Source organism: Poecilia reticulata, unplaced genomic scaffold (genome assembly GCF_000633615.1).
Source record: "Poecilia reticulata strain Guanapo unplaced genomic scaffold, Guppy_female_1.0+MT scaffold_131, whole genome shotgun sequence".
Classification (NCBI taxonomy): Eukaryota; Metazoa; Chordata; class Actinopteri; order Cyprinodontiformes; family Poeciliidae; genus Poecilia; species Poecilia reticulata.
The window spans coordinates 833,625-859,187 of NW_007615014.1; the positions used below are offsets into that span (position 1 = coordinate 833,625).

Here is a 25,563-nt window from a genome sequence, read left to right on the forward strand (position 1 = left end):
ACATGCAGATCCTGGAGGAGCAGGATCTGCATTTTTCCCTGGTCCCTGAGTAGATCCTGCTCCTCCAGGATCTGCATGTTCTAGTTCTGGTTCTGTTTCCAGACCAGAACCATGCCCAGGAATTAGCCTGGCCCTGCATAATAAGGCGGTTCTGATTTGGTTTTCCGGTCCCGCCCCCTAGTGGGCGACTTTTAAACAACACGTTTAACTGATTAGCTTAGGCGGTTACGTGGTCCATGAAGGCTTTGACCGATTAGAGAGCCCGGTCTGTCAGCGCGGTTCTGATCCAGATTTGATGGTTTGTTGTTCAGATGGATCAGATCCGTTTTTCTCTGGATGAAGAAATAAAACCACGATTATCTTCAGCACATATTTCAGATCTTATTTTTGTTACTTTCAGTATTTTTTACTGATTTGATATCAGCCATATGTTCTCTCAGCTCTGATTCTGGTATTTATGCTAAATGACTTTTCTGGATAATAACCTGAATAGGTTTCTGTTAGATGTAAAACTTTCAAACGATAAAGAGACAGAATCAGAATGCTCTAATTATCATAAAACAGTAATTGACATCAATTTTTTCCCCATTAATCATAGCAAATCCTGAATTTTAACAGCTGTACACTTCTCTTTACTGTTTGTAACAAAGAACTAGCAAGGTGAGCGCCCTCTGGCGGCCAGTAGTTTATCTGTGATCAACTTTTCAGTTTGCTATCTTTAATGGTTTAAACATTTTCAGTTTAATGTCAGGTATAGCTGTACAGAGTTTTGCAGATTGTAAGTTGATGCTGCAATTTGACTTCCTGTGAAACGTTGTGCGTTTATTTGCGCAGCCTGATCCTGTCAGGACAAACCCAGGGAGAAACACGCACATATGTGTAGCCTGTCAGGATTCACCCGGGGCTGAAACAACTCACAGCTCGTCCTTGACAGACGAGAAGAAGCCAAGATGGCGGCCGCCGCAGCGAGAAGCCTAGGCTCCAATTTGGCTAAAAACCTCAGAGAGATTCGCCTCCACCTCTGCCAGAGCTCAGCAGCCAGCCAGGGGGCCAGGTGAGCGGGGAGCCAGGGCGGCCGGGGCCGGGGAGGTTCTCCGGTTCATACCAAGGTTAACTACTACTAACCGGGGCTAGCTCATGCTAACTGATGCTCACCGAGGCTCACAGGCGGTACCTTCTCCCTCGTTCTGATTATTAATCGCAGTGTTGACCCGGGTTGGTCTCCACCTACTCTACCGCATCCTGCGGCCCAGAGACGGGATGAACGGAACAAGAACCTTCCGGGTCCTCTGAACAGCAGATTCTGCTGAGGTCCAGTTTATTGAGGTTCTGTCCGGTCTGTCAATCCCAGAAGAGTGACCAACTGTTAGTGGGTCAATGGTTCTGCTGATTGGGTCACTGAGCTGAAGAGAACCGGGTCCAGTTCAGAACTACTGCAGCTCCAGAGTCGCACCCTGTGACGGGTTGCAGTCCTCTGCTCACCTGGACCAGGTGGACTAAGTGTCTCTGTTCTTGTGATGTGTTTGGGTGTAATTGGTTTCCTAGGACTCCAACAAACCAATCGCTGACCATCTGTCTACCTGGTTATTGTCTCGACGTGCTGGTCAAAAAATTTGAATATCATGAAAAAATTTATTTAAATCAGTAATTTTGTTCAAAAAGTAAAATTTGTATATTTCGTTACTCACAACTAATGGAAACTCCAAATTCAGTATCTCAGAAAATTTGAATATTGCGGAAAGGTTAAATACTGAAGACACTCTAATCAGCTAATTAACTCTAAACACCTGCAGATCTGACCTGACAGTTGTCTAAAAGATGACCTTTGACACCTTGCACAAGAGGGCGAGAGACAAAGGTCTTTGCTAAAGAGGCTGGCTGCGCACTGAGTTCAAACACATTCATAGGGAATGAAGCGATGTGGTAGAAAAAAATGGACAATCAGAATAACAGCACCCTAGAAAGGATTGTGGAACAAAACCCATTTAAGATCACAAAGAGTGGACTGAAAGCTGGAGTCGGTGCTTCAAGAACCACCAGGCACAGAGAGGCATGGGTTGCGGCTGTCGCATTCCTGGTGTCAAACCTGAACCAGAGATGGCATCAGAAATGTCTCACCTAGGCTGAAGACAAACAGGACTGGACTTCTGCTGAATGATCCAAGTTTATGTTCTCTGATTAAAGTAAATTTTGCATTTCCTTTGGAAATTATGATCCCAGAGTCTGGAGGAAGAGAGGAGAGGCAGAATCCATATTGCTTGAGGTCCAGTCAAAGTTTACACACTCAGTAATGGTTTGGGTGGCATGTCATCTGCTGGTGTTGGTCCACTGTGTTTTCTGAGGTCTAATGTCAATGCAGCCATCTACCAGAAAGCTTTTGAGAACTTCCTGATGCTCACCAACTTTATGCAGATTTAATTTTCCAACATGACTTGGCACTTGCACACAGCCGAAGCTCCTAGTACCTGGTTTAAGCACCATTGTGTCCCTGTTCTTAATTGGCCAGCAAAGTCTCCTGACCTTAACTCCATAGAAAATCTCTGGCGTATTGTGAAGAGGAAGATGTGTTACTCCAGACCCAACAATTTAGAAGAGCTGAAGGTCACCATCAGGACAACCTGGACGGTCATTACACCTGAGCAGTGCCACAGACTGATCAATTCTATTGCTGCAGTAATCTGGGTAAAAGGAGCCCCAACATGAGTGCTGAACATGCTCATGCTTTTCATGTTCATATTTTCAGTGGGCCAACATTTCTAAAAATGCTTTTTTTATATTGGTCTTAAGTAATATTAAAATTTTCCGAGATACTGAATTTGGAGTTTTCATTAGTTGTGAGTTTTAATCATCAACATTAAAAGAAAAAAACATTTGAAATACGTCAGTCTGTGTAACAAATGAATATAAAATACAACTTTCACTTTTTGAAAGGAATTACTGATTTACATTTTTCATGATAATCAAAATTTTTGACCAGCACCTGTTGGTGATAATTACCTAGATCAAATCATTATCTCACCTGGTTATGTAGATATTGTCTTGTTATTACCTAAGAATGAATGAATGATAATAACTCATGAGGGAAATTCACATGGTTATTACCATGTGAATTTTTTATTATGTTAAGCAGTTATCATGTAGTTATTACCTGGATGTTATCTTATTAATACCTGGTTACTTGGTTATCTAGTTATTATGTAGTTATCAACTGGTCTTTATCTAGAATACTCAGCAGAGGAGAGCCCACTTGTCCTACAGCAGGGGTGTCCAAAGTCGGTCCTCGAGGGCCGGCATCCTGCATGTTTTAGTTCTCTCCCTAGTGGTTGCAACAATCTCAGCATGTCAATGTTCTCCTTAGGCCTTCTAATGAGCCATCATTTGATGCAGGTGTGCTAAACCAGGGAGAGAACTAAAACATGTAGGATGCCGGCCCTCGAGGACCGACGTGGGACACCCCTGTCCTACAGGGACATACCCTAATAGATTCATCCTGGATTTATTTGGATGCATGATAACAGGATTTCTGCTGTTTCGAGTTGGCGTATATTGGCATATTGATAAATTTGTGATGGACTGATCCGAACTAGTAAAAACTTAGACTGACATGCTGTGGGACAGAGACGCAAATTGGATGTGATTCTTTCGCAGGCAAACTTTGGCAAACTCACTAGCGGCATGGAATCCATCTTGGAGAAGTTGCTAGTTTCGGCCCGATGGGAACGACCACGCTAATTTGGATGATTGGAAATAAGACATGTACCGGTTTAGACTTTAGGGCGGATGGAAATTTTAAGTCTGCCCGATCTAACGACAATAGTTTATTCTGAATCTGGCTCCCTGTGGCCTTGGCTGGCTGACTATCTTAAATCTCCTGGTGTTTATCTAAACAAGCCGCTCTTTCCTATCTCCTCCCCCCTTCTGAATGACAACCATGGAGTCATATGGAGTCAAGGACTTGGTCTGAGATAATACCACCTTATCATAAATGTTTTTGCATAGGAGAGCGGCTGCACAAAATTCATGGTCAAACTGCACACACATCTCATCTTACAGATACATTTCTGTGATGTCACTGCCTTTGCTGGCCATGTCTTCTATGTTGCTGCTTGTACTATCATTCCCTGATGTGTTGGTTCTTGCCCCGTCTGTTTATTTGTCTAGTTTATTGCTTATAGAAATTGTGCAGTACTCTTTATTTATACCAGTATTATACTTTTTAGATTATTATGCAGAGAAACTCCTATTAGTTTTTCCAGAGAAACTCCTTCTACCTTATAAATGATAAATTAGGGAGTATTTATAATTATCTTGCAACCCAGAAAAGGAATTAGAACAAACTTAGAATTCAGAACAGGAACATTTAGTTTTCTTCTTCTGCTCTTTCCTTTGGTTTGTTTTGTTTGCATTTCCTTCTAATTCATGTAAAGCACTTTAAACTGCCTTGTTGCTGAAAATGTGCTAAATAAAATTACCTTACCTTGCATTACCTGGTTATTACCTGGTTATCACCTGGCTACGGACCCCCCTGGTTGCCACGGCGCCCCTTGATGGTTGTGTTTGGTGTTTCAGGGACTTTGTGGAGCAGAACTACGTGGGCCTGAAGAAGGCCAACCCAGACCTTCCCATCCTGATCCGAGAGTGTTCTGGAGTCCAAGCCCGGCTCTGGGCCCGATATGGTGAGTAGGCGAGGGTCTGCGGAGGTCTCACTCTGCTGCATTAAGCTCAACCTGACCTGATGTGTTTGTGCTCAGATTTTGGGAAGGAGAGGAGCGTCTTGGTGGACAACATGTCAGCTGAGCAGGTGGCCGCCACACTTAAGACTCTGGCCCAGTCCAAACATTAAGCCCCGCCCCCTCAGAGCCAGCTCTACTTTCTCTATTTTCTCTGTAAATGTGTTGATATGAATAAAGACTCTTGACTCCACAGCTGCGTGTTTACTGGGAGGAGTGGTCCGGATGGTTCATGTTGAACGGGTCAATACCAGAGCATCTCAGATTCACTCTTTATGATTTCATAAAACATTTTAAACATAAGAAGCATAAAATTTTACAGCATCTACTTTCCAAGATTGTTTGTTTTACAGAAATAAAATTCTTTCAGATCCTAAGTTTATTCCTAAATCACCCAAATAAGAAAACATGTCTTGTTTTTTCTAAAAGTCAGATTTTAATGTCTGATTCACAGCTGAACTCCATCTGTGTGAATGAGACCGACAGCTTCACTCCACACTTTATAGATTTTATACTAAAACTCATCCAGAAATTCATAAGGTAGAACAAGATAGATCAATTTAAACCTGCATCTCAGTTTTTAAGCAGGAAAATTAGGAAATTTTTTGTTTGTTTGGCACATTGTCCACACAAACAAAAGATCTGAATATGGTTCTGCTTTGCTTTCAGCACAATAAAACATTTAATACATAAAGATTATGTACATAAAAAGAGCCAAAAAAACATGTACTTTCTTTGTTTAGTTGCTTTATGTTATGGTTATTGTAGCTGAACGTCAGAGGTCGTTTATTAGATAATTGAGAGAACTGAAGCAGCAGCAGAACCTCCAGCTGGTCCTGGAGAACCTTCAGAAGAAGAAGCTGCATTGACTTCTCCAGCCTGCAGGGGGCGGTGCTACCCTGCCCAGCCTGACGAGAAGAAAGCCCTAAACTGAAATTTAAAATAATTTAATTTTTACATAATCAGTGTCAAATTTTAGCCTTTTAATTTCTTTCATTGTTTTATTTTGTTTAATCATTTTCATATTTCTAGCTTCTGTGCCCCATTATGCGCTACTTTAAGCCTCCTGCTGGGGTCGCTGTCTGAATGAAACGGCAGGAAGTGACGCCAGTGCGCCTCTACACAGCTTCAGACAAACAACAAACAGCCGCAGAGAAAATCAGCTTCAACCGACAGAGAAACAATTAAACACAGAGACTTATACCGTCCCACAGCCAGGATAAAGCTCCTGTCAGCCCGGAGCAGAGGACCAGAAGCCCGCGGCGGAGGACCAGAGACCCGCAGAGATGCCTGAGAGTGAGTGTGTTAGCATGCTAACTGTTGGTTAGATAGTGTAGCATCCTGTAAGACTGATATCTAGCTAAAAACAAATCTATATAATATAGCAGTATGTCAGTTATGATTATGAATTAAACTCTATAATCCCTGAAACATCTCTGGTTGTTTCAGAATGTGTCCTTTAATTTCAAAAAGACTGTTAGCTAAGACCGTCTCCAGACTCCGCTCTTCTTCCGCCGGTTTGAAGCATTTATGCGGTCCAGTTTCTCCTCTTTGCTGCTTTTAAGCTCTTTATCATGAAGAATAAAACTGAGGACTCGTTGATACTATCGGCACAATTCTCATCATCTGTAGAGTAAATTAGACCTGATAAAATCAGATTACAGTGGCTGGTTCCGTGCAGACCTCCAGATGTTGTCCAGATGTTTCCTCATCGGTCTGGCTTTAGGTCTGGCACCCAGGGCCCGGCTGAGGCGGGCCGGGTTCCTTCTGGAGACTCCAGGAAACTTTCCTTCTTTTGTGAAACGTGAGAGAATGTAATGGAGGTTGATGAGCTGAGCGCCTCCGCTACAATAAATAATGGTACAAATATTCACCCTACATGATTTTTTTGCACATTTTACATGCACAATGTATTTTATTTAGGCTTTACTCAGATTTTATGTAACAAACCGACACAAGGCAGCAGAAACAAGGCTTGCAATTTCTTTTAAATAAAATCCTCAAATGTGGGGCAAATGTTTGTATTCAACTTTACTCAAAAAATATACACTGATAAAACATTTGAAAGTCATGGATCATTTTCCATAATTTTTCTGAGGGAAAATTCTGACCTCACCTGTCTTCTGCTCTGTAGAGCTAGCAGACGCCTCAGTCAAAGGTCAAAGGTTTGTCCTGGGACTGGGGGTCCTGTTTGTTCCTCAGCCTCAGCTTCCCGTTGTTTGGAGGTAAATGTGTAGCGCCCCCTGCTGTCCGCCTGCTGCCTAACATATTGTCTGTGTTGCAGCTGAGAGCTACTCCAACCCTCTGGCCCCGGAGGGCCACGAAGTGGATGACCACCGCTCTGCCGCGCAGTGAGTGCTGCTCACATACACACTGCAACACACATCGTCACTGCTCCCGCTGAACTCTGTGTGTGTGTGTCCTCAGGTCCAAACTGACCAACGATGACTTCAGGAAGTTGCTGATGACGCCTCGGGCTACGCCTGCCTCGGCTCCGCCCACCAAGTCCAGACATCATGAGTGAGTTGGCTCAGAAACCAGGCAGAGGTCAAAGGTAAATTGTTTCTGCTGCACCCCTGCTGACGGGAGCCGTGTGTTTATTTCCCAGAATGCCGAGGGACTACAACGAGGATGAGGACCCTGCGGCCAGGAGGAGGAAGAAGAAGAGGTCAGAGGTCACGTTCCGGGCGGGTCAGAGTCGGTCCATCTGTCCTCAGCCGTCCTCAGCTGTCCCCTGTGTGTCCCCTGTGTGTCCCCTGTCTGTCGCCCTGCAGCTACTACGCCAAGCTGCGGCAGCAGGAGATGGAGCGGGAGAGAGAGCTGGCTGAGAAGTACCGGGACCGGGCCCGAGAGCGCCGAGACGGCGTCAACAAGGACTACGAGGAGACCGAGCTCATCAGCACCACGGCCAACTACCGGGCCGTCGGACCCACCGCCGAGGCGTGAGTAGTGCTGCTGCTCCTGATCCAGGTCCAGGTTCTGGTTCTGGTCTCTACATGTAAACCCGGCGTCTCATGTGATTCAGGGATAAGTCTGCAGCAGAGAAGCGCCGGCAGCTGATCCAGGAGTCCAAGTTCTTGGGTGGTGACATGGAGCACACTCACTTGGTGAAAGGTCTGGACTTCGCTCTGCTGCAGAAGGTCAGGCTGGGGTTAAGTGGTCAGGAGTCAAGGAGGGTCCGGTGGGTTCGCCTCTGAATGTGTGTGTGTCTTCTAGGTGAGAGCTGAGATCACCAGCAAGGAGAAAGAGGAGGAGGACATGATGGAGAAGGTCCAGAAGGAGACCAAGTAAGACCAGCGAGTCCTGCACGGCTAGAGCGGGTCAGAACCGGTTTTGATCCGCTCTGCTCTGTGTTTGAACAGGAAGGACGTGGAGCCAGAGGAGAAGATCGAGTTCAAGACTCGACTGGGTGAGTCCCCGGTACCAAGGACATGTTCAGAGTTCAACCCAGGAGTCCAACTGATGCTAGGCGACCCCGTTGCTGGGAGCGATCAAAACCGTTGCTAGGTGGTCAACCCTGTTGCTAGGGGGCGGTCAAACCAGTTGCTATGTGGTCGACCTTGTTTCTAGGTGTAAACCTGTAAACCTTCCAGAGAGTGATTGGTTGTTTCTCTTGCGTAACGGCAGTTGGTAACAGTTTTATGCAGCATTGGCGCCTCCTGCTGGTGAGGTCCAGATGTCTCAGTTAACCTTGTCATGGTAGCTGTGACTTCCTGAGGCTCAGATGATGCAGCAGGTCAGATTTTGGCTCTGATTGGCTGAAATGTGAAACAAAGTAAAACAATAAACCCAATGCTCCGCCCCTCTACTCCAACTGGGCGGTAGAGGGGGCCTCTTTGCTCAGACTGAAGCTCCGCCCCTTTACTGCTAACATCAGCAGCAGCTGACATACTGCAGGAATCTGAGGGAAAATTCAGAGAGAAATTGTTCTGTAGTTGTAAGAGGTTTTTCCCAAATGGTGTCACCAGTGGCCGCTATTAGCACCATGCTAACAGTATCTCACAGTAGTTGCCCTTAGCCTCATGCTAAAAGTAGCTGTTGTTGGCGTCATACTAATAGTAGCTGCCGTTAGCCTCATGTCCATCCTGAAGCCGTTGTCCCGTGCGTCCCTAGGCAGGAACATCTACCGCATGGCGTTCCGGTCGGGTGTCCAGGAGAGGAATGAGCTTTTCCTGCCTGGCAGGATGGCTTACGTGGTCGACCTGGATGACGAGTTCACCGACACCGACATCCCCACCACCCTGATCCGCAGCAAGGCTGACTGCCCCAGCATGGAGGTCAGACACATCCCCATGGAAACAGTGCTGTCCCTCTGTCTCCTTCTGTGTCCTCACGCTGTCCTCTTGCTGTCCCAGGCTCAGACGACTCTCACCACCAACGACATCGTGATCTCCAAGCTGACCCAGATCCTGTCCTACCTGAGACAGGGGACACGCCACAAGAAGATGAAGAAGAAGGATAAAGGTTGGACTCACTTGCAGCCTGTGTCCCCTGGACTCTTCCCCATCTTAACGTGTCTCTGTTTCAGGTAAACTGGACGACAAGCGAGCTCCTGAAGCTGATCTCAGGTGGGTTGTCCTGTCCTCCGCTGTCTCTGTCCCCACGCTCGGCTGTCCAGTAACGCCTCCACTCCTCTTTCAGCATCTTTGAAGACATCGGGGACTACATCCCATCCGCCACGTCCAAACCCAAAGACAAAGAGCGCCACCGGGGACGAGACGAGGACAGCAAGAGCAGAAGACACGCCTACTTTGAGAAACCGCGTGGAGACGAACACCCGCTGATGGATGTAGACACGGGTAGGTGTCCCCCACTCTGACCTGTACTGACCAGCTGATGGGTAATCTGTCCATCTGTCTGTTCCTCGTCCTTCAGGTCCTGGGTCGATCAAAGACCAGATCAAGATGATCAATGAGAAGTTTGGAGCAGCAGCCAACCAGTGGCAGAACCAGGAACCATATCCTTCTTTACTGTTACTGTTTACTGTTACTTCCTGTCTGACTCTGATCCGGTTCTGAAAGGTACCATGAGTCCAGTTGTCAGCCTTAACTGGTGTTTACTGGTTCCCAGAGGAGGGACTCCAGTAAAGAGCAGCTGGGAGATTTCTTTGGAGGATCCAACTCCTACGCAGAGTGTTACCCGGCAACGTGAGACACACACACACAGACACTCTCACACACATGCCAACCCAGGTGTGTCCTACCCTGAGGACTAGCCGCTATCCCCTCTGATCAGGTGTGTCTCTGCAGGATGGATGACTTGGCAGTGGACAGCGATGAGGAGGTGGACTATAGCAAGATGGACCAGGTAGGTGGTTCTCCCAGTATGCCTTGCTGCTGGCAGCATGGGGTCGGAGGTGATGGCCTGTGGTTCTGTTGCAGGGGAACAAGAAGGGTCCGCTGGGCCGCTGGGACTTCGACACCCAGGAGGAGTACTCTGATTACATGAACAACAAGGAGGCACTGCCCAAGTATGCCGGCTGTTCCCTCAGTGTTGACTGGCAGGCGCCAGGCTGCTGCTGACGCTGACGTTTGTCCCCACAGGGCCGCCTTCCAGTACGGCATCAAGATGTCTGAAGGCAGGAAGACGCGTCGATTCAAGGAGACCAATGAGAAGGCGGAGCTGGACCGCCAATGGAAGAAGATCAGCGCGGTGAGTCTGATGAAGGCTAGCGTCTGGCTGAAAGCGCCTCCCCTCTACTTTTTTAAGCTAAACTCTGTTCTGATGCAGATCATTGAGAAGAGGAAGAAGATGGAGGCTGATGGGTAACTACTTCCTGTTTACTGCTTCCTGTTCATCACTTCTTGTTTACTGATACCTGTTGATGCATTCCCATTTTCAACTTCCTGTTGACTCTTCCTGTTTACCACTTCCTGTTTTCTACTTTTTGTTTTCTCCTTCCTGTTTACGACTTCTCTTCTTGTTTTCTACTTTTTGTTTTCTCCTTTCTGCTTTACACTTCATGTTTCCCCCTTCCTGTTTTCTACTTGCTGTTTAGTATTTATCGTCTGTAAAACTTGATCCGTTGTTTTTCCAGTGTCGATGTCAAGAGACCAAAGTACTGAAGACCTCCTGAGGTTCTGCTTACTGACCCGTACCAACCTGTTGCTAGGAACTTTAAACACAGTCTGTTGTCATGGAAACAAGATTTATTCTGATTATTGTATCTGTTGTTATTGATCAGTTGTTGTGATTTCCCAATAAAAAATCCCATCAGATCCCAGTTTGTCTCACTGGTTTGATGTTCTGGACCTTCCAGGCTTCTGTAGCAGGAGATTGGGATGAAGGCTGGACCGAGGAATGTTCTGGTTCTGGTCTTCAGCGATCCTGAGGCAAGTCCACTCTGGGCTGGTCAGCAGAACTTGGACTCTCCTTCTAAGGTTGTAGAGGTCCAATAGAACCATTTTGAACCAGTTCTCTGATGGTTCTGGGCTGGTTCTGAATGAAGTGTAGTACCTGATGCCATCAAGGGGCTGCGCTGCTCTTAGCTTAAAGTTCTGGTTCCGTAGAACAAAAAGGATCAAAGTTCACAGAAAGTTTTTTATTTCGCCTTTAAATAATAAGCAACTGTTAGAGTTCTGAATGGTTCTGGTCTCAGGAGGTTCGGATTCTGAGCTTGTTAGCATAACAAGGTTCTGTTCATTCGTGGCTGAATATGGATCTGGGCGGTATCCATATTCAGATCTATAGATTGTTATGGTCTGACTCTAGAACCATAAATAAAGGGAAGCAGTGCATGGGGTAACTTAAAATTTTCGGACATTGGACTTCTCTTGTCTGTGTTGAACATATCAGCTCAGTGCAATGGCTCAGTGATTACAAGATGTTTGGTTTGACAAACAGTCGCCATTACTACTACACACACAGGCTTCTACGGATTACCAATCCTGTATTACGCACGGGTATTTCTAGACTAGTATATCGCCATAGAGAAACCGTTATATTAATGTAATTAGCGCATCCATCCATCCATGCTGACTGGATTTAATGACGTCAGTCAACAGTTGAGGTTCAAGCTTATATATTTTTTAAAAGCAACTCTGCCCTGGTACATGTAGGCAGCCATCTTCTCCCTGTATTATACCTGAAACTCCATAAATGACAGGACACATGAAAAAAAATAATGCACTGAAAATAAACAATGAACACGTTTCCTCCTGGTCACATGACCGTGCATCTTCTGCCAACATGGCTACCGAGGACTTGCCGTCTGATTTTGACATCGTCATTTTGGGCACAGGTAGGAGCTAACCTAGATGTTATGACGTAATATGGCTTGGGTCTTGTGTCGGAATGGGTTTTGGTTCCGTCTCGATCCAAAACATCCCCAAAGACAAATGTAAACCAGTCTGAACCAGACCAGGAGTTGAACTTAAACAAGCCGTTAGCTAGAGGCTAACAGTCAATGCATTTTCAATGGCAGCGGCTAGCAGCTAACGGCTAGCTGCCAGATGGAAGAAGTAAGATAAACACTACTACTACTACTAATAATAACAATAATATTAATGTTAATAGTAACGATGTAGTAATGAGGCTTAAAGTGACAAGAAAGAAGAAAAGCAGAAAAAGGACTACAAGTCTGAGCTAGCCTTAGCTAGCTGAGGTTAGCAGCTGCTCAGGCTGGTGGGTGTGTCAGATCATCGGTAGTAAACAATGTTTATGGTCAGCAGCAAATCAATAATCACTTTTATCATCATTGCTCTTCTTTATTAGAACTGAATTCCTGATTTGTTCCAGATTAATCAGAATCAGAACCTGGACCAGAACCAGAACCCCCATACTCAGCAGATCGCCTCTGTGGTTCTGCTAGCTGGTCAGAACCAGAGAGCCGCCTTGTGGAGGTTCTGTAGAAACCCGGTTGTGTTCCTGGAGGTTCTGATCTGGAGGTTCTGCTGGGTCTCATAAAGTTCTGGTCCTGGTTTTGTTAAGCAGAACCCAGATGTTCTCTTCAGAATGAAGCTTGCTGCTCCGAGGCGTCCACCAACATGCCTGATTTAAAACATCTTCAGTTGTTTTTACTCCAGAGGAAAAGTTCGTTTCACTATGTTTATATCAATATAATAAACAGCAGAGCTGCACAGAGACTGAGCCCCTTACTTTGACTAGGACACCAGGGAGGTCTGTGGGGATTGTGTGCTATGTCGTTCTGGTGGTTCTGGGTCTGGAAGGAGAAGAACTGAGGCGGGCCTCCTTCATCCCCTCCGGTCATCGACTCTGAATGTTAGATGATGAATCTGTATCGGTTATTGATTGATCAGGTTTGGCTGAGTCGGTGGTGGCAGCTGCCTGTTCGAGGGTCGGACAGCGAGTTCTCCACCTGGACAGGTGAGCTCCAGCCTGTCTTAGGTCAATGTCTACTTAATGATCAATCAGGTCATTGATCATCACCAATAATATCACCTGGGAGGGCTTTTTTGTGAAAGGCTTCTGCTTGTGTCCTTAGGAGGAGCTACTATGCCGCTAACTGGGCTAGCTTCACCTTCAACGGCCTGCTCACCTGGATCCAGGAGCAGAACGTGAGATTATTGGTTATTGATCATCTGATCACTGATTATTGATCTCCAGCTGATTGATGTGTGTGTGTCGGTAGGAGGAGCCAAAGCCAGAGGAGGTCAGGGATTGGTCAGGTCTAACGGAGGAAGGGGAGGAGCTAATTCACCTGTCACAGGCAGACTCTGCCTCCATCACCAACCTGCAGGTGTTCAGCTACGCCAGGTAAGCTCCGCTCCCTGGTTCACCTGTGGGCTGGGACGACCTGTGAGCTGTTTACATCTCCCCAGTGAGGAAGAGGAGGAGGAGGAGGAAGCTGCAAACACCACAGAAGAAGAGAAAGCAGCTGATGAAGACGCGGTTAAAGAGTCGTCAGAAACAGAATCTGCAGGTGGGACCTCATCAATACTCATTAACTATTACTGATCAGCATCTGGATTAACGACTCAAATGTTCAGACTCAAAGGAGGAAGAGGAGGAAGAGGAAGGAGCTGGGGAAGAAGAGGAGCAGGTGAGGAAGAGTCAGCTCTTTAATCAGGTCTGATCATTTGACACTAACTTATCAACCAATCACAGCCCGCTCAGGCAGAAGGGGAGGAGCCAGAGGCTGACCAGCCCCGCCCCTCTCCCTCCGGCCAATTAGAGCCAAGCAGGAAGAAGATCAGTTACACCCAGCTGGTGAAGGAAGGCCGGAGGTTCAACATCGACCTCGTCTCAAAGGTAAACGCAACTATGATGTCGTCATCTGGACAGCAGGAGTCAGCTGATGATGTCATACACTAAACCCTTCCCCGCCTCCTCAGATATTGTTTTCTCGCGGCTCATTGGTCGATCTGCTCATCAAGTCTAACGTCAGCCGCTACGCTGAGTTCAAGAACGTCACCAGGATCCTCACTTATCGCCACGGCAACATAGAGCAGGTTGGTATTTGGTTTTCCACCCATCTGCCGGGTTCTCTGCTGACCTGTGACCTCTGACCCCTGCCAGGTGCCGTGCAGCAGAGCAGATGTGTTTGCGAGTCGCCAGCTGTCAGTAGTGGAAAAGAGGAAATTGATGCGCTTCTTGACTTCCTGTGTGGAGGAAACAGAGGAACAGACAGGTGACTACTGCCTGTCCTCCTGATGACATCATCAGCTATTCAGCCTGAGGCATTGTGGGTAATGCAGTCTTCTGCCTTCAGCCTACCACGGTCGGCCATATTTGGAGTTCCTGCGGGACCAGCAGCTGGGGGACAACCTGCAGCACTTCCTGCTTCACTCCATTGCCATGGTAGCCGAAGACACACCCACAGAGGAAGGTCTTGCCTCGACACGTCACTTCCTGCGCAGCCTGGGTCGCTATGGCAACACTCCCTTCCTGTTTCCTGTGTACGGCCTTGGAGAGATCCCCCAGTGCTTCTGCAGGTGAGAACCAACCATTCCCATGGCAACGCCACCACAGGTGGAAGGGAGGGAGGTTCTGCTCTGACCCGGTATTGCTCAGCAGACATCAGTGCTGGTTCTTCTTGATTTTAAAGTTCTGGTCTGATCCGGTTTGGTCTTCTGGAGGTTCTGTTTAAAGCTTCTCAGGTTCTGGTTGTATTGGGTCGGGTTTGATCAGCTGGTACTGCCTCCAACCAGGCCGGGTTCGTAACAAGCTGGACGGTGTTTGTTTGCAGATGTAACATAAATCATTAGTGTGTTGCAGTAAAGAAGGGGCGCGGCCAGACAGACAGCTACCTCTGACTGGATGCCATTAGAAGCCAGTTGAACGGTGGTTCTGGTTCTGACGCTCTGACCCGGTGTCGTTGCAGGATGAGTGCCGTGTTCGGAGGGATCTACTGCCTCAGACATTCTGTCCACTGTCTCATCGTGGACCGGGATGCCAACAGGTAACCATGGTAACCGCACCAACCAGAGCCATGGGGCGGTTTGGACCAGTAGAGGTCCGTTTGAATCAGAGCCAGAGTGTCCGGCAGTGTTCGGTCCTGCTCCGACCCGATTCTCAAAGAGTGGACCTGGTTTGACCTTTGACCCGACTCACCTGTATCAGTGATGAACCCCAGGTTCAATCAGAACCACTCGGAGGTCAAACGTCAACCCAGTTCTGCTCCATTAGGCCACAGAGGGGAAGAGGTCAAAGGGCACGACTCCATCCAAATGGAGCATGGATCTGATTCTGGTCCAACTGATGCTTTGTAATATCACTTCCTGTTGCAGGTGCACGGCGGTGATAGACAGCCGAGGACAGCGAATCAGCTGCAGCCACGTTGTCATGGAGATCAGTTACCTGGATAGGAGCAAGGTGGCTACGCCCTCCAAGTGAGTTCAGTGAGAACACGGAGCACCTGGTGATGATGATGGTGATGGTGATGGTGATGATGATGTGTGTCTCTAGGTTCCTGAGCCGAGCTGTTCTCATCACCGACTCCTCAGTCCTTCCCTCAGAGTCCAACCAGCAGGTAACTCCCATACCTCACCCCCTCATCAGCAGGTAACCCCCACATTAGCAGGTAACCCCTCCATTAGCAAGTAACCCCCACATAAGCAGGTAGCTTTGCCCCTATCCACACTGCTGGATCTTGATTAGAGCAGTAAACAGGAAGTAGGAGCTTAGCCATCTCACTTGTGTGTGTGCAGATCTCCATGGTAACGGTTCCCCCTGAAGGAGAAAGTCCTGCAGTGAAGATGGTGGAGCTCAGCCCGTCCTCCATGACCTGCATCCCTGGAACCTGTGAGTGGGCAAGGCTTCATCAGGTTGCCATAGAGATGGCCGCAAGCTCTAACTGGTTTTCTGTTTCAGATCTGGTCCACCTCACCTGTCGGTCGGTTGGCTCTGCCCACCAGGACCTGTCTCCGTTGGTAACCAGGATGTTCAGAACCACAGAGTCTCAGGAGGAAGGTGAGCAGCAGAACCGACCCGGTTGTGACCAATCAGAGCGGAGGAGGAGGAGCCAACACCTCCTCTTCCTCTGTGGTGTAATGGCCAGGTTGGTGGTAATGAGGAAGACCTCTGGCCCCACCTACCTTTGCTCGGCCTCCCTTGGGCCGGACTCATCTGGCCCCGTCCCCTAATGTTGTCCCTCTGTCCCCAGACCGGCGTCCCTCTGTCCTCTGGAGTCTGTATTTCAACATGGCGGACGGCACAGCGTCGCAGGTCGAAGGTCAGCCTCTGCCTTCTAACGTCCACATCTGCCACGGTCCAGACAGCGCTCTGGGACATGAAGATGCCGTCCAACAAGTGAGACACCTAGGGTCACCTGGTCCTCACAGCTGGTGCTGCGTTCATTGTCATCATGGCCTCAAGCTCTTCTTCTGCTGTTTTCAGGCGGCGTCCATCTTCCAGAGCATCCTCCCAGAGGAGGAGTTCTGTCCTCCTGCACCCAACCCAGAGGACATCGTCTACGACGGAGACAACACGTCCACTGGAGAGGACAGGGGAGACATGGGCCAAGACGACGAGCAGAACCCAGAGCAGAACCAGGAGAACAGGAACCAGAATCAGGAGAACCAGAACCAGGAGAACCCAGACCCAGAGCAGAACCAGAACCAGGGGAACCCGGAGCTGCAGAGCGTTGGACCTGAGGAACGTCCATCTTCATCCTGAAATCTTCCAGAACCAGCACCGGGTCAAACTTTCTGCTGGCTTACTTTGTTCTGTTTCAATGTTTTGTCTCAATAAAGTTTCATTATGAATCCAGAAGCCCCAGCAAGTCAGATGTTTACATACCCATCAGCGTCTCAGCGCATATTGGACCAGAACTGACATAAATAGCGCATATATATATATATATATATATATATATATATATATATATATATATAAAGCGCAAAAAAAACATTTTTTTAAATAATAATAATATAGCCGCAACGCGCCTGCGCAGCTGCATCGTGTGCTTACGGGAAGTGACGAAGCGAAAGTAAATCCCTTCAGAAAGTTCCCTCAGCTGCGGCTTCTAAGTTGTGCGAACCGGTTTACCTGAGCAGGTGAGTCCGGTCTGGTTCGGTTGTGATGTCAGAGTTCCGAACCTGCACGGAGCTGTTCGGCCCAGGTGGGTCTGGACCTGAGCTCGGTACCAGCCAGGTTCTGGAGCTGCAACTCAGGCGGTTGTAGGTTCTGCTCTCTGATTGGTTCTGATTAGTTAAACTGTCAGTTTAAACGGAACCAGGAATGAGTGGGATCCTGGGTAGTTCAGGTTCGGGTTCGGGTCTGGATCAGAACCACAGCTAACAGCTGATTTCTGCTCCGGTTCTATAGCTTCACTCCCTGGATCCTGATGGATGAGACCTGAGGGAGAGGAAGAGGAGGCCACCTGACCCATCAGTCCCGGTCCCGATGGTTCTGTTAAGGCTCTCATCAGCAGAACTCTAACCCGAACCATTCAGACCGTCCAGGATGTACGGTAAGCTAGAAGGGCCACAATTCAGAAAAAAAGTTCTTTATAAAGTAATAATTTAGTCAGTTTGTCTTAAATATGTAAAGTTTAATTCAGAATCAGCCAGGGTATTGGAGCAGGTTCACCAATCAGGTGTCAGGGTTTATTCTCAGAAAGGGGCGGGGCCTGGCGGCTGACTCATAGCATATTTGGAACATGGTCTACTGCACTCCAGAACCGAAGGGGGCGCTACTTCCCACAAGAGCCTCGATCTTACGGTTTTTTTATTTTTAATCTTTAGAGCTGTTAAAACAATTATCAAACACTAAAGTGGTTGTTGGTTTTACTCTTAATTATTTTACTAAAGCTGCAGACAACTTTACTTACCTTTACATTATTAGAAAAATTATCTAAGGTGGGAATATGCGCCCCCTTCAGTTCTGGAGAGTCTCCAACTCGGTTACGACTCGTAAGGCCGACTTTGTGTTTCAATATGGCTGCTCCCAGCATCAGCAGCAGTGTTGGTTTTAGTTCCATGCAGCAGCAGACAGACCAAGGTTTGTATTGGCTTTAGTGGCCTTTATTTAATATTGACTTGACAGGAAAGGGGGTAATGAGAGAAGGGGGAAGACATGTGGTAATGGTCGCCAGGCCCGGAATCGAACCTGCAACCGCGTCAAGGACTAGGGCCTCCATATGTGGGTTGTGGTTAACCCTTGCGCCACCACAGCACTCCATGATGAATGTTCTCTGTCCTGCAGGACCTCCAGCTATGGAACCAGAAACGGACCCGGACCTGACCATCGTCCTGCTAGGGAACTCTGGTGTGGGGAAAAGCGCGTCAGGGAACACTATCTTAGGCCGCACGGCGTTCCTGTCCCGGGCGTCCTTCAGTCCCAGCAACATCCCTGTCAGACAGGAAGCGGGTCGGGTCTTCGGGATGCAGGTCCGGGTCGTGGACACAGCCGGGATCCTGGAGTTCGAGGAGCAGATCCAGTCCTGCTGCCAGGAAGTTCAGCGGACCAGCCGGGCCCACCTGTTCCTGCTGGTTCTGAAGCTGGACCGCTTCACCAAGGAGCAGATCCGGGCGGTTGAGGCGTCCCTCAGGGCAGTCGGGGGGCGGGGCTTCAATCGCTGCTTCTTGCTCTTCACCCACGGAGACGGCCTGAAGGACGCCTCATTAAGTGACACCACCTCATTAAGGGACGCGGCCCTGAGGGACTTTGTGTTCAAGGATGAGCAGAGCTCGCTGCCGGAAGTGGCCCGCAGGTTCTGTGGGAGGATGCACCTGTTCAACAATGAGGACGGAGGAAGACAGCAGGTCCAGGAGCTGCTGGATAAGGCTGGACACCTGCTGCTATCTGCAGGTAAAGAGCTAACAAGCTAATTAAATAACAAGCTAGCAAGCTAATTCCATAACAAGCTAACAAGTTAATTAGATAGCCAGCTAACGAAGTGGTATCATGTAATATTGACTTTATATTGTGTTCTAATGTTTTTCCCTGTAGTATTGCTTTGATTCTTTCATGTTTGAGAAATCCTTTAATCTCCATGGCAACCATTCCTATGCCTGGGTGTACCTAACCCCACCTTCGAGGCGCAGCTCCTCCATCACTCAGCTCCTTCAGACTAGCCAGCAGCAATTAGCAAACAGCTGGTGGAACAGCTGAGCTCATTTCTGGTAATAATGGTAAAGGGTTGACAGAGGAGCCATGTTGGGATGACTTCCTGGAGGCGGAGCTTCAGAAAGAGCAGGAGTTTCTTAAAGAGGCAGAGACCCAATTTCAAGGCATTTAATCAGGAAGTAAAATTTCTATTAAGTCATATTTAATATATGAAGCATTTTTATAACAACTGAAGGAAAAATGGAAAACATGGTACCGGCCCTTTAAGGAGTCAGCAGGTGGCCCACTGGTTCTCTTGGGTTGATTGTTCCGTTTGATATTCAAACTGGTTTAAACTGGAAGGGCATAAATACTTTTCTCCTCACTTTCTCTGGTCCTGCAGAATCTTTCAGTGACGGGATGGACCGGGCCACAGGGTCTGATGGTCCAGATGGTTCTGCTGGTTCCACCGCCCCGCTGAGGGACAGGAGGATTGTCCTGATCGGACCAGCTGGTTCTGGAAAGAGTTCTGCTGGGAACACTCTGCTCGGGTTCCAGCGCTTCGAACCAGACTCAGACTTTGCTGGAGTGTGGTCGGACCCGGAGCGTGGTTCTGCTGAGGTGGGTCGGGTCCAGCTCACTGTGGTGGATTCGGCCGGACTGCCGGAGGAGATTCTGTCATTGGACCGGCTGGTTATGGAGCTGCGGGCCCGGATGTTCCTGGCGGAACCGGGACCTCACGTAGTGGTTCTGGTGCTGAAGATCGGCCGGTTGAGCTACGGTTCCACCCAGCTGCTCCGCCTGCTGACCCAGCTGCTGGATCAGAACCAGAACCTGGCCCGGCATGCTGCGGTTCTGTTCACCCACGGAGACGCCCTGGGGGGGCGTAGCCTGCCGGACCGGGTCCAAGCCAGCAGCTGCGTGTCGGACCTGCTGACCCGCTGTGGCGGCAGGCACGCGGTTCTGGATAACACTCGGAACCGGGACCGAGTCCAGGTGGATTGGTTCCTATGCCTGCTGGACCAGATGGTCCAAGAGAACTCGGGCCGGTTCTGGAGCCCAGCTGACTGGAACCGGCCACCAGAACCTGGTCAGACGTTCTGGAGCAGACTAAGAGGATCGGGTCTGCTCAGGGTTCTGTCTGCAGTTGGGTGGATCCAGATTTTGCTGGTCAATAACCAGAACTATAGGTTCTGCTGCTGACCCAGAGACACGGGACCAGGCCCGGTCCTGGTTCTGGTTCTGGTCCTGGCTCCAGTTCTGAATATATCTGGACCATTCTCTGTTTCAGAACCAGACTTGTCAAACCAGACCGGGTCTGTCCACATTCTGCTGCTGAGCCAGAGACAACAGTTTTTATTTTTCTGCAGAACAAAAATATTTCTGTTTTTTATTTTGCACTTTTATAATAAATTTTTTAAATTTCATGAATCTGGATTCGTATCGTGGTGTTTTTATCCATGAAGCTAGTTAAAAGTATTCACACCCCCAGTTGGCAGCAACAGGATATGGGAAGCTATTGCTAAGCTAGTCTGTAGTTTCAGTGTTTTGCTGCCATGTTAGCTTGTTGTTAGCTTGCTGTTAGCTATCACCCCACTTTACCCAGAATCCCCATCTACTTTCTGTTGAAGGTTTCTAAGTTTCCTTTGCAGCAGTCAAACTCATCACTTCTCTCTCTGCAACTTTTTTCTACTGCTCTCAAGTTATTAAATCGAATGTTGAGATTCAGAACCAGCTGGGCCCAGAACTGAGACACCGCCTGCTGGTTCATGGCTCCACCAGTAGGGGGAGACACCACCTATTTCCCAGCTGAAGATTGTTTGGTCCAGTCAGTTCTCACTGGGCTCAGCTAGAGGGACGCTGCTCCTGCACATACCTGGTCCTGAGATCCTACCAGAACCTGACCTTGATCCAGAACCTGATCTTGATCCAAGTCTGGGCCAGAGCCGGACCAGAATCCTTCAGGAATAGATCCAGGAACAGCAGCAGCTCGGTTCTGCTCTCACTTCCTGCTTGGTTCACTTTGGCTCCACTTTGAATCGGATCTGCAGCGACTCGGGTCGACCAGCAACTCTCAGGTAGGAAGAACCTCTATGGGTCAGAACCCGTACACGAACACACTCTAGGAACAAAGTAACATCCATAGTAAAAATATTAGTATGAATGAAGGTTTATGCTGGGTGTTCTGGAGGGGTGACCACCATGGACGTCTCTGGTGCAGTGGGGTTTCCACTCAGGGCTCTGGATTTGGGGACGACTGGTGAACATTATTATGGAAAAATCTTACAGGCACATACACTCAGTCTCAGGTGTGTGTATGTGTTACTGCGGTTTGCAGTAAATGCATCAGCTGTTGGCGTGAAGCATGTTCGTTCCACCGAGCTATTATTAAACACGGCGTTAGCTGTTCTGGTTTCTGTTTTTTCTCTTTCTGCGAGTTTAGAGGCAGATCAAAGGTTTTAGCACCTTGTTACATTAAACACCTACTGTCTTCCAGACTAGTCAGGTCTGCTGGTTCTGATCTGCATCCAGAACCAGAACCAACCAGAGAAGCTGCATTCAGTTTCTATGCACCGTAGATCTGGAACAAACTTCCAGAAAACAGAAAAACAACCGAAACCCTGAGTTCCTTTAAGACCAGAAACCTGTTTAAAGTTATTTTGATTTTTGATGACTGGATCTCTGATCGATATAATCGATAATGATTCTGATGACGGCATTTAACATCATGTCTAACGTGTTTGTGAAGTAAATGTGGTCAAAGTGGCTGTCTGCCGGCAAAGCTCCACCAAAGGAGCGGCGGCGACTCGGTGCTCTGATGCGTGGGTGGAGGATGTGAGTCCTGTCTGGCTGGAAGTCATGTGACCCAAACCCACTCTGACCACTGACTCGCATTTCCTCTCCACAGATCAGCGGGGGGGCGGAGCCAGCTGTCGCGCCATGATGCCTTGGGTGATGATCCTGATGGTGATGATGATGAAGAGAGACAGTTAGTGACCTTTCATTGTTCCCATCAGAACCACAACCAGAACCACTTGGCTCACGATGATGACACCTTCAGTCATAAATCAGAACCAGCAGGATTTGATTTAACCACACAGGCTTACCAATGTTCAGGGTAACTGTGCCTTAACCAAAGCAATAAATACCATCATCATTCAGATTTAATCAGATAAAATTGATAAAATATTAAAATCAGATGGGTTTTTCTTAAACCTCAGAGTCAGCTTCACTCTCAGACTGTGGAGTAAAACTGCTGATAATGCACTAAAAGCAGAGRTCATTTTTAGCTTATAGCGCATTAGCGCTTTAGCTAACTTTGAAAACATTTAGCATGCTTGGCTTCCCTTAAATAATTTTTTCCAGATAAATTCTAAAGCAGAAATTTATTTGGTTGTTTGTAAACTTTCAGTCAAATAAAATTCAACATCTGTGTTGAATTTTTTTTTTCCGACTGTTAAGAATCCAGCAGGTAGTTAGCCGTTCATGCTCTTATTTTGAGGCGGGGGCACTGTTTCCACTTCCTCTCCATATATTCTCTTTGCTTCCAAGAAATTTTATGGGGCAAATTCCAAGGCTGCAACAACAAACAAATGAAGAATACAAACAACGTGGATATTATTAAACATTTAAATGCAAAAATTAATTAATAGATCTCCAAACACCTGGCAGTTTGAGGGAAAGTTGTTGTTTCTGGGCAGCAGGAGGAAATTCATCTCTGCTGGAACTTGTGAACAGAATCTGGGAGGAAAGGATTCAAAGACTTGAAGGATGCAAAACTTTAAAGTCTGGTTGAAACAGAAGGGAAATAACAGTGCCACCTAGTGGACAGGTGATGTACTGATCCATAACATGCTCTCTATGTGTGACCTCTGACCCCAGCTGCCTCGGCTGACATCACCAATGTAACTAGAACCAGCGGCGAGAAACTCAAGCTGTCGCCTGACCCTAGAACAAGGAGGATGGGGACCGGACTGGAATTCAGGTGGACCCACCCCCACTTGCTGCTGGACAACCGGAACACCAAGTGTCACCACGACCGCTGTGAGCTGCTGGAGGACGGGTCGCTGAGCTTCAGCAGAGTTCAGCCAGAGGACTCTGGAGTCTACACGCTGGAGGTCTACAACCAACAGGGGACGAGGCAACACAAGAAGGTGTTCCGCCTGCAGGTGGAAGGTGAGTCCAGCAAACACCAACAGCCTCCATAAACACCGTGATGCTAACACTTGCCTATCCATTGCTAACTCCAGCCTATCCATTGCTAACTCCAGCCTATCCAATGTTAAAACTAGACTATCCAATGCTAACATTAGCCTATCCAGGCTAATGGATAGGCTGAATAATAACCCATAATAATGGGTTATTATTCGTCTTAATAACCCATTTATTAAGACGAATAATAAATTCGTCTTAATAATTTATTATTCGTTTAAGACGAATAAATGGGTTCGTCTTAAAACCCATTTATTTTACTTGGCTTTTAACTCCTGCGGGATCTAGTTTTAGAGTGTATGTTTTTGTTTTTAAACTGTAAGAGTTTTTATTTTTTTTATTATGCTGTGTTTTAATGTACAGCACTTTGTATCAGCTGTGGTTGTTTTAAAGTGCTTTATAAATAAAGTTGGTATGGTATGGTAAGTCCTGTCTATCAAAAGCTAACATTAGCTTATCCAATGCTAACACTAGCATATCCATTGCTAATGCTAGCCTATCCATTGCTAACTCCAGCCTATCCAATGCTAAAACTAGACTATTCAATGCTAACATTAACCTATCCAGTGCCAACTCCTGCCTATTCAATGCTAACACTAGCTTATCCAATGCTAACTCCAGCTTATCTGATGCTATCAGAGACTAAGCAGCCTGAGCATGGTTACCCTCTCCAAAGCTAATGCAGCTCAGAAGTCTGGTTCTTGGTGTCACCCTTTCATTATTCTGACACTGCTCATCAGCAGCATTGGAATGGTGATAGCCTCCTGTTACCAGGTTGTAGCCGTGACCCTCCACCCATCTCTGTGTCCTCAGAAGTCAACCAGTCCAGGACGACTGCCATTGTCTGCTCGCTCCTCCTGTTGCTAATCCTGCTGCTCCTCATCATCTCCTTCCTCCTGTGGAAGAGGAGGCTTCTCAGCTCCAGGACTTCAGGTGCAGCAGGTCAGAGGAAGGCGGAGCCAACAGGTGTTCTCTATAACCACAACATGCTGGCAGTCACTGACTACCTGTTCTCCAGGTGAAAGGGAGACCCAGATCTACATGGAGATGCGTGGTAACCATGGCAACAAGGATCAAGAGGAGGGGGAAAAGAAGGAGGAAGAACCTATTTATGGTAAAAACATGAACTCTGACTTCTGACCTCAGTGTTGATCTGCCTCTGAAGTTCCCCCTGTTCTTCACAGTTCCCTGTTATCCTGGAGTTCCTGCTGAGCCGGCCGAGAACATCTATGTCTGATGGCCAATCAGAGCGCTGCGCTGTGGGGCCGGCCAAACAGAGTGCTGCGCTGTGACGCAGGTCAATCAGAACGCTGTGCTGCAGGGCCGGCCAATCAGAACGCTGCGCTGTGGGGCTGGCCAGTCAGAAAGCTGCACTGTGGGGCCGGCCAATCAGAACGCTGCGCTATGGGGCTGGCCAATCAGAACGCTGCGCTATGGGGCTGGCCAATCAGAACGCTGCGCTATGGGGCTGGCCAATCAGAACGCTGYGCTATGGGGCTGGCCAATCAGARCRCTKTGCTRYRGGGCYKGSCMAWYAGAGCACTTTGCTGCAGGGCCTGGCCAATCAGAGCGCTGCAAGGCTGGCACTCAGCTGTGATTGGCTGAGCTGTTAACTGTTTTCCTTTCTACCAAATAAAGAAATAAATTAACCCAGACGTTGATGTTAGAACCTACTGATGTCTTTCTCTTCAGGTCCGGCCAGGTTCCTGTCAGACAGAACCAGGTCCGTTCCAGTTTTTTCTGCCTGGTTCTGCTTCATGTACTCAGAACCAGAATTCTGGGACCATCTGGACCTGCAGCTGGTTTATGATCAGAGACCTAGAGGTCCTGGAAGCGTTCTCTGTGACCCAGGAGAAGGTTCTGGTGATGTTACACACCGGAACGGCTCATCATCAGGCCACAGGAAGCCAGTGGAAATCTGATCTCTGGGACAGGAAGTGGTTTCAGAATAAAGGTCATCAGAATAGTTGTCATGTTTCTCAAGTTTAATGGGTCAGAGGAGAAAGTGACTTGGAACTCAGAGCTTCACCTGCTGGCAGAAACACATCACCGCAGGTGGAGGATCCAGAGATCCAACTCCAGTCATGATAATATTACATTAAAGTTAAAGTACTGTGTAACCCAGCTACTCCTGAATAAACATTATCTTCACAAGTTACTGAAGTAACTGAGT

At 47.8% G+C, this 25,563-nt stretch overlaps 5 protein-coding genes across 6 annotated transcripts; all 5 read left to right on the plus strand.

Moving 5' to 3' along the window:
- Positions 1-762: 762 nt before the first annotated feature.
- On the plus strand, positions 763-4,923 carry ndufa2 (NADH:ubiquinone oxidoreductase subunit A2). The gene is made up of 3 exons (XM_008401827.2): positions 763-1,054; positions 4,570-4,676; positions 4,752-4,923. The coding sequence occupies exons 1-3, from the start codon at positions 951-953 to the stop codon at positions 4,841-4,843; spliced, it is 303 nt and encodes a 100-aa protein (XP_008400049.1). The 5' UTR covers positions 763-950; the 3' UTR covers positions 4,844-4,923.
- Positions 4,924-5,811: 888 nt separating this feature from the next.
- On the plus strand, positions 5,812-10,953 carry ik (IK cytokine). Its single transcript, XM_008401828.2, has 19 exons — positions 5,812-6,026; positions 7,015-7,081; positions 7,158-7,250; positions 7,339-7,398; positions 7,505-7,672; positions 7,756-7,870; positions 7,947-8,017; positions 8,093-8,139; positions 8,844-9,007; positions 9,086-9,194; positions 9,259-9,298; positions 9,372-9,529; positions 9,606-9,687; positions 9,791-9,877; positions 9,980-10,037; positions 10,112-10,200; positions 10,274-10,382; positions 10,461-10,495; positions 10,768-10,953. Exons 1-19 carry the CDS (start codon positions 6,017-6,019, stop codon positions 10,793-10,795), a joined length of 1,590 nt encoding a protein of 529 aa, XP_008400050.1. The 5' UTR covers positions 5,812-6,016; the 3' UTR covers positions 10,796-10,953.
- Positions 10,954-11,806: 853 nt separating this feature from the next.
- chm (CHM Rab escort protein) lies at positions 11,807-16,901 on the plus strand. Its single transcript, XM_008401829.2, has 17 exons — positions 11,807-11,970; positions 12,989-13,055; positions 13,174-13,246; positions 13,321-13,445; positions 13,511-13,611; positions 13,679-13,731; positions 13,797-13,940; positions 14,024-14,140; positions 14,208-14,319; positions 14,401-14,623; positions 15,013-15,090; positions 15,419-15,520; positions 15,597-15,660; positions 15,839-15,932; positions 16,002-16,100; positions 16,294-16,439; positions 16,527-16,901. The coding sequence occupies exons 1-17, from the start codon at positions 11,829-11,831 to the stop codon at positions 16,803-16,805; spliced, it is 2,019 nt and encodes a 672-aa protein (XP_008400051.1). The 5' UTR covers positions 11,807-11,828; the 3' UTR covers positions 16,806-16,901.
- A 102-nt stretch (positions 16,902-17,003) lies between these two features.
- LOC103459899 (GTPase IMAP family member 8-like) lies at positions 17,004-20,599 on the plus strand. 2 transcript variants are annotated; one of them, XM_008401831.2, is made up of 4 exons: positions 17,004-17,185; positions 17,457-17,601; positions 18,336-18,941; positions 19,582-20,599. In XM_008401831.2, exons 2-4 carry the CDS (start codon positions 17,595-17,597, stop codon positions 20,379-20,381), a joined length of 1,413 nt encoding a protein of 470 aa, XP_008400053.1. In that variant the 5' UTR covers positions 17,004-17,185; positions 17,457-17,594; the 3' UTR covers positions 20,382-20,599. The 2 variants fall into 2 exon arrangements, with proteins under 2 accessions (XP_008400053.1, XP_008400052.1); XM_008401830.2 differs by having other exon boundaries at positions 17,004-17,601.
- A 365-nt stretch (positions 20,600-20,964) lies between these two features.
- LOC103459900 (uncharacterized) lies at positions 20,965-24,899 on the plus strand. The gene is made up of 6 exons (XM_008401832.2): positions 20,965-21,256; positions 22,087-22,167; positions 23,061-23,354; positions 24,204-24,332; positions 24,409-24,504; positions 24,575-24,899. The coding sequence occupies exons 2-6, from the start codon at positions 22,119-22,121 to the stop codon at positions 24,625-24,627; spliced, it is 621 nt and encodes a 206-aa protein (XP_008400054.1). The 5' UTR covers positions 20,965-21,256; positions 22,087-22,118; the 3' UTR covers positions 24,628-24,899.
- The last annotated feature ends 664 nt before the right edge of the window (positions 24,900-25,563 follow it).